This window comes from Henckelia pumila, chromosome 2 (assembly GCF_033568475.1).
Source record: "Henckelia pumila isolate YLH828 chromosome 2, ASM3356847v2, whole genome shotgun sequence".
Taxonomy (NCBI): Eukaryota; Viridiplantae; Streptophyta; class Magnoliopsida; order Lamiales; family Gesneriaceae; genus Henckelia; species Henckelia pumila.
The window spans coordinates 16,579,638-16,587,872 of record NC_133121.1 but is presented as its reverse complement, the minus strand read 5'-3'; the positions used below and the strand labels follow the sequence as shown (position 1 = coordinate 16,587,872).

General features: G+C 33.5%; 2 protein-coding genes across 2 annotated transcripts; both read left to right on the top strand.

Annotated features, from left to right (window-relative positions):
• Positions 1–515: 515 nt before the first annotated feature.
• LOC140877283 (uncharacterized) lies at positions 516–4,604 on the top strand. Its single transcript, XM_073280823.1, has 4 exons — positions 516–1,033; positions 3,228–3,511; positions 3,762–3,989; positions 4,092–4,604. Exons 1-4 carry the CDS (start codon positions 610–612, stop codon positions 4,602–4,604), a joined length of 1,449 nt encoding a protein of 482 aa, XP_073136924.1. The 5' UTR covers positions 516–609.
• A 1,748-nt stretch (positions 4,605–6,352) lies between these two features.
• Positions 6,353–7,036, top strand: LOC140883897 (histone H3.2). The gene has a single exon (XM_073290514.1). It carries the CDS (start codon positions 6,402–6,404, stop codon positions 6,810–6,812), a length of 411 nt encoding a protein of 136 aa, XP_073146615.1. The 5' UTR covers positions 6,353–6,401; the 3' UTR covers positions 6,813–7,036.
• The last annotated feature ends 1,199 nt before the right edge of the window (positions 7,037–8,235 follow it).

The window sequence follows — 8,235 nt, the reverse complement described above, 5'->3', positions numbered from 1 at the left end:
CAGTTTATAAGCTGTTTCTAAAAAGGTTTACCAAACAGATTCGAAGAGCTTTTAAGTTCTAAATCATCTTAAAAGCTGTTTTTAAGAGCTTAAAAGCTCTCCCAAACACCCTCTTAATCTACGACGTGACTCACTCTAACATGATTTTCGGTGCTCTCAAACATCAGAAAAAGGAGTAATCATATAATTAGTTGGAAATACTTACATTACGAGCATGGTTTGTTTGTGACAATTATATATATATTTTGCTTTAAGATATTATAAATAGTACACATAATAACTGTAGAAGTTAAAAAAACTTACTTACCCAAATCATATATTTATCTATTGCATGGTTGGTTTGTGACAATTGTCTATTATAAACTTATAATACACCAACCAATATAATAATCTCGAACCATTTGGTAAGTAATCGACAAATTTGTTCATACAAAAATCACCAACTAAACTATATAATCAATTAATCATAACACAATCAATCGTTTTGCGATTCATTACTAACAAAAGGTGCTGACTTTCTTCTTTTTTTTTTTTTATCAGATATCTCCCCATCCCATCCAAACGTCAGCTTCTAAATCATATATTTTCAAACTTCCACACCCAAAAATAATGCCCATGGATTCACCGTATAGATCCAGTTCTTCAGCCCCATCTCCGGCGGCGAAAGCTCCGTCGACTTTTCTAACGGTCGAGTGCTTAAAAGGCGGCGGATGGATGGCCGGAGATAGGCCGCAGACCGGAGACATAGTGGAGGAGATTCGAATCGGCGACACGATCGTGATCTCCGAGTTCGACAAGGGGAGAGCCGGCGTGCAGAAGATTCTAGGCGATTCGTTCAGGCGGAGAGAGACGAGGATTCGGGTACGGGTGAGGCGCGGGCCGGACGAGCTGCCGGAGATGCAGGGGTTCATCGTTCCCGGGAACGGGTTCGGGTTCGGGTGGAAGAAGCAGTATGTGTTTCGGGGCGGGGATGACCCGAATCATGCTTTCGGGTTCGTTGATCGGACGGAGGGCGAGTGCTTGAGATTGCAAGGTAACTGCTATAAGCTCGATGCTTTTCATTAGTAGAGTTGAAACTTGAAAATAATGAATAACCAGTATAAGTTGACTGTGTTTAAAATATAATACATAAATATTATGAAATTTATACGTGTGATGAATATTTATTTATTTTAGAGAATCGTCCACATTTAATCGAAATTGGCAGAGGGTTGTAAGAAAGATAAAATTGTAGGTTCTTACATGTTAATTTTCTTTACTATTTCAAATTTAGAGATAGATATTGAATTTAGAGAAATTTAGCTATCGCAATATTTGGTTAGAGAGTTTAACTTTAATATACAGCAATATATTAATTTGGATAATTTCGTGTGTATAACAGGATAATTATTTGATTTATTGGTTTCGGGAATGTAAAAATTTAAAAAATATTTGAACATATAAATATTTGGACCTTTCCCGTTGTGTGTGTGTGTGTGTGTGTTTTTTTTTTCCTTTTTTTTTTTTTTTTTGCTATTAAAAAGTACGGAGATTATTTTAATGTTTGGACACAACAATAAGAATCAATATTTCTTTTAATTTTTCAGACAAAATGTTTTGGTATGACAAACAACCTGTGAATCCAAAGAGAGGCTTAAGGTGCCATGTTAGTGTTCGATGTTTATCAATTTTTTCTTGGAAAAAAGTCATCTTTATGGGATTAAAATTGGAAATATAAGTTGTAGGGATAGAACGGAACCATTGATTTGGATGACTGATGTTATCTAATATAATTGAAAAAAATCATTTAGTAACAAAAATAATTATTATATAATCAATTCTTGCACCCACTATGAACTCATTTCATGTGCACATAGTACTAATTTAATTAGTTACTAAAGTGACAAGAATCATCGACAGATGTGATGACAAGCGTGAGACCAATTTAAGGACTAAAGTTTTGATGTTGCTTTCTGAAAATGCTTATAAGTTTTTCTTTCACAAAATTTTCAAGTTCACGAGCATTTTTTGGGATACAATGTCAAACACTATCTGAATCTTGTATGAGAAATTTTCCCATAAAAAAATTACTAAAGTTGGGTTGCCACCGCTTTTGACATTTTAAAACCGAGTGTTATAATTGGAATAAGTGGTTGATTTGAGTATATACTTATTTACAATCTCAACGTTTGTTTTTTTGCTTGCTGTGTGATGTTGTCTTTTTCTTGTTTCGTTTTATTAAATTTGATCTTTATTCACCAACCAATCATGTGGGTTCCTTCACCTCCTCCACCCTTCGTTTAGGCTTGGAGCTATGTTCTTTCCGTTGCTTATTTAACTTCTTGAATTTTAGCAAACCGATTGTAGAATTAAATATTTTGAAGATAACAGAAAATAATTTTGTGAAATATAACAAAAACAATCCTTTAGATACCATTTAACCAGTATAATTAATTTAGAGGGTGTTTGGGAGAGCTTTTAAACTCTTAAAAATAGCTTTTAAGTTGTTTTAGAGCTTAAAAGCTCCCCGGATCTGTTTGGTAAATTTTTTTAGAAACAGCTTATAAGCTGTCAAAATAAGTTGTTTGACAGCTTATAAGCTCTTTTTAAAAAGGTAAGGGGGGAGGTACTTTTTTCAAAAAGATCTTATTTTAACATTTCATCTCTCTAAAATATCCTTAAATATTTTAATAAATCTTCATCATATCCTCCACCAATTAAATATTAAATATTATTTTTTTTAAAAAATTCCAAATCACATAAATTTTTCTAAAATAAAATATTATAACAAATTTATTTTTTAATATATGTTTATTCTAAAACTATTTTCATATATGCATAACTCGAAACATTATTTTCATATAATTATACCCTTTTTGGTAATTTCAACGATAAAAAGATCTTATAATACCAAACACATCAACATCTTTAAGTTATTTAAAATAAGTTTATCCAAACATTTTAACAGCTTATTTTTAAAATAAGTTCTAACAACTTATAAGCTCGTAAAATAGCTTTTAAGCTCTAGGAGCTTATAAGCTCTTTTTAATAAGCTTAGCCAAACACCCTCTTAAGTTCGAGCTTATAAGCTCTTTTTCGAATTTTCCCGGTAGCTTGTTTTTGAAAAGAATTAGTCTCTTGAAATGTGTATGTTGTGAAAACTTTAGTTCTTGCATATATATGATATGTTGATATAATGAGAAAGTACGTAAAAGCACAATAGGCTTGAAATGCAAACTTGTTCTCAGGGGAAAGGATTTCGAGGCTGTTGAATGCACTAGAGAGAACTGAACTGGAGGATGGATATGTGTTTTATCCATGGGAAAAGAGAATGCGAGAGATGCTGTTGATTCCGAATTCTAGCAGTTTTTACTCCATCCTCTTCTTACCAAGAACCTCCGACAAGGCACCTTCGCGTTACAACGACCTCGAAGACACGCTTGCCAGAGCCAATGCTTGGATCATCACAGCTCAGGCATCAGGGGTTCCTGTTCTGTTCACAAATATCCAAACCGAGTCCCTACTAACCAAGGTAAATTACAAATCCCATCACATTTAAAGCATTACACGTACCTTATCGATCAAACCGTGCTTGTCGTAAATCTAATCCCTCGTTCTATATCGAAATTCTGCTGTAACATGAATCATGAATGGGCTTAAAAGAGTACAGAATGGACTCTTAGCTTGCACCAATTTCACCATTCAGCCAAAGCATTACACAGAATGTTTTGTGGCAACTTTCAATATGTCATTGTAATTGCACTGAATCCATTCTTGTTCAGATATCAGGAGAAACAGCCTCCCCCACTGTAAATTCAGGATCTCTCTCGGAGTTGTCCAAGGTTGCTAACATTAGTTTGTATGGTTTCGAAGACTACCATGGGGTAGACATCGGTGTGGTCAGGGCAGTCCGTCTGTGGTTCTCCCCTCAAGCAGGAGAGATTCCGGTGGAGATCAAAGTCCAAAAAACCGACACCAAGCTCGGATTTTCAATCAGCAGAACCGAAGAGGTACTACTACTATCACACTCTCTATACTAACTAGCTAGCCTTAAATAATATATATATTATATATGGAGGATCATGTGTTTGATTGCATATTCAATGAAACAGGGATTCATATACATATCGTCGGTTGAAGAAGACGACGGTGTTCCCTCAGCTCGATCAGGGATCAATAAACTCTTCAAACTGGCATTCCAAGCATCAAGACTCTTGGTCGTTTCGCGGATATCCAACCAAAAAGTACTCCCACGGATGGTTTCTTCAACTGGTGCAATACGCTGTTTCGACACTGTTTCACTCAGCCACAAGCTATCGTTGCACCGCCATGCTAAGGTCGCGATCCTTCTTCATGTGTTCTTGTGGGACAGATCCTTAGATTTCGCTAGCATAGATGACATGATCAGGCAATCTAGGACCATGCCCGATACTACAACACCTGAGGTTCGTTCGACGCACGTAGGAAACGAAAATCGGATTCCTCGTCTGGCACGAGAAACAGATTCGGGCGAGATTAGCATAGATGATGAATCTGACATTATGTTAGAAAGGAATAGCGAGGGACAGTTTTCATTTCGTTTAAACGATTTTTCATTTGAAAATATCATTGGATTTGATATCTGATTAGCTTATGCAGATATTCGATTTTCACTTAAAAGTCCTTGGCTATATAGTACACCAAGTTAGGAACAGGGATCATTTTATAAAAAGCAATAACTACATATATTCATCCTATGAATAAACTACTACTAGTGAAATAGACACATTCGTTACATGTGCAATATATTATATTATATGAAAAAAATGACTGATTTATTTTTATTATTTTTAAAAATAGATTATTACAAAATTTGGTTTATTTTTTTTGAGATAATTAACTTGGAAAAATAGTCAGTAATTTTTTTTTCATGAATTAGTTTTAAATGAAATAAATAATTATGAATAAACAAAAAATAAGAATTATTATTGCAAATTAATAGTGGCTATATATAACAAGGTAGTTACTAATAGATGATCTATTTTTATAGTATAGTATAGACAATATAGAATTCATATAAAATTGAAAAAAAATGAAAACTACCTCAGCGAACATCTTCAAAACTACCCAAAAATCGTCCATATATGTTAACTTTCAAAAATTACAGCTAAATCCCTAAAAAAATTACTGTTAAATTTAAATAAATTATTAATATAATTTAGATTATTATTTTTGGTTTATAGATATATATGTGAAATAATATACATCATGCATATATACGCTCCGGATAATTAAAAGTTCGGGATTTCATAAAATAAAAAAGAAGAAGGCTCTAATTTATTTTTTTATTAAATTTTTTACGTTAAACCGATTACATCAATTTATTGAAACGACAGTCCAATTACAAATGAATGAAAAGACAAAAACAATAAATTTGGGGATGACTTAAGAAGTGGAACTATGGAGGAATATATTTTGATAGTAATCATTTTTTTTTTTAGTAATATTCCAGTGAGACAGACTCATACATGAGACGGGTTAATCATATCCATATTTACAATAATAAGTAATACTTTTGGCATAAAAAGTAATATTCCAGTGAGACAGACTCATACATGAGACGGGTTAATCATACCCACATTTACAATAATAAGTAATACTTTTGGCATAAAAAGTAGTACTTTTTAATGGGTGACCCAAATAAGAGACTTGTCTCACATAATTAACTTATGAGACCGTCTCATGGGAGTGTTTGTTTTTTTTTGGAATCGCAGTAATCAATTTTTTAAAAGGTTTTCAAAGTTGATTTAAAAACAGATATCTGTTTAAATCATAGTTTTGTAAAAAAATCTTTTCACAATAAAAAAGTAATGTTGTTGACATATATTATTGCCTTTATTTTTAAAAATATAAAAAACACGTTTCAATTATTTTTTTAAAAAATAAATTTGAAATCGTTCTTTTAAAAAAATTTGAAAAATCTTATCTGAACACATATATAAGTTTTTTTTCACTTACAACATATTTAAAACATTTTTAAAAATTGTTGTTAAATGGAGGTTTGGATACATGTAAAAATATATAGTTGAATAATAAAAAACAATTCTTAAAAACACAGTATACAAAAAACAAATCTGGACCGTTCAAAAAAACACAACGGTGATAAATACTCCAGAACCTATTCTGCTCTCTTATTGGCTGGAAAGAATAAACTCGGATCGTCAATGGGTTCAAGAAACGTGCACCGTCGATTAAGGATCCAATCCAACAGCAGAGATTAACGTATCTTCAAAATTTCAAAACTTGCCGCTCGATAATGACACCAAATTTCTCAGATCCATCCTATATAAACCCCACAAAGATTTCCCATCAATCATCGAGCTTCCTTATCACAAATCTACAAACCAAAATCCAAATCATCAAAAGCTTTCACTCCCAATCCAATGGCAAGAACGAAGCAAACCGCAAGAAAATCCACCGGAGGAAAGGCACCCCGGAAGCAGCTGGCCACGAAGGCGGCAAGAAAGTCCGCCCCCGCCACCGGAGGAGTGAAAAAGCCCCACCGCTTCCGCCCTGGGACCGTTGCCCTTCGTGAGATCCGGAAGTACCAGAAGAGCACCGAGTTGCTGATCAGGAAGCTGCCTTTCCAGAGGTTGGTTCGGGAGATTGCCCAGGATTTCAAGACCGATCTCCGCTTCCAGAGCTCGGCCGTGGCGGCGCTTCAGGAGGCTGCGGAGGCGTACCTGGTGGGTCTGTTCGAGGACACCAATCTGTGCGCCATTCATGCCAAGAGGGTCACCATCATGCCCAAAGATATCCAGTTGGCTCGAAGGATCAGAGGCGAGAGAGCTTAGGTTGATTGTAACAATGTGTAGCAAGCTTTCCGATCATTAATTACTGAAGAGTTGTGGACCTGAAATTCCGTCCTTTTTTTCATGATTTTAATTTCTGCCATCCCTTTTTTCCAAATCATATATGCAGAACGAAAATTCAAGAGTTTAAACATTATTATTATTTTATTATTAATTATGAACTCTGTAGAATTTTGTACTTTTGGATGCATATATGCCTTTTAACCAAATCTAGCTAGCCCACTTGTATATATATGTGGAAAACAATGAGAAATCATGTTTAAAACTGAGCCCAAATAGAAATGATGATTTGTGCAAACATTTTTTTTTTCTTGTTTTTCTAAAGATTTTAATCTTGTTGGGCTTTGAAGCATCCACTCAAACCAATTTGGACTTTGGAGAGTACATCGATATATTCTTTTTCCTTAGCGATTCATCTTTCCCGAAAACTGCATAAAACTTTGTGTTGTGTTTGCTCCTTTTTCCTTCATATTTCGACAAGTTTTGGTGAAATAACTCTAAAAAAAAGAAGAAGAAAAAGAAAACATCGAAAACTTTATAGGACGATTATCATACAACAATTACGATTTCATGAAAAGAAATGATTTTTTTAAAAGAAATTAAAATCGAATGAAGCGACAATTAAATTTGGAAGCAAAATGGCAAGAAGACAAATAGTAAAGAACTCGTAAATGTCAAAAATAGATGACATCCGAGTACGCATGATTTGAAACCGTGCGTGTATTAGGAGGGGATAGGTAATATGTATAGGAATCTACTTTTATTACACCAAACAAATAATAGACGACAAATCCAAAGTAAAATTGAATTATATTTTGGAAGAATACAAATTAGCCTTCGATTCTAACTTTTGCTTTGGATGATGTCCATGCCATGCGCGCCTTCAAATCACATCATCCCCTTGGGCCTTGGACCAATACATTTTTTTTTAGTCCACCAATTGAATATTTATTCATTTGGATTACAAAATTCATAAACTAAAATATATTGTCTTTTTTACTATCCTTTCAGTGTAAACTGACATGACATTTGTGTGAGTGTGTTTTTTTTTTTAATTGCATGAACAAGAAGTGACACTTCGCTGGAGCTGTATATTTGTTCATCTCGTGAACGGATATTTTGAACGATTCAACATATTTTCATCCGTGAATGGTCAAAAAAGTGATGTTTGAATTAAGCAAAATTTGATTTTTATCGCTTACGTGGAATATAATTTTGGTAAATTAGTAATTGTTTGATGTTATAGTTTAATGTATCTAAGACAATAACATATGCCAATTTATCTTAATTCAGTGTAATTATTGGATGAGAAATTATTAAAAAGCAAAAATTATTTTGACCAATATATATAACTCTCAATAGAGAAGACTTAACTTTTTCTCATGATATAAAATATATGATTATT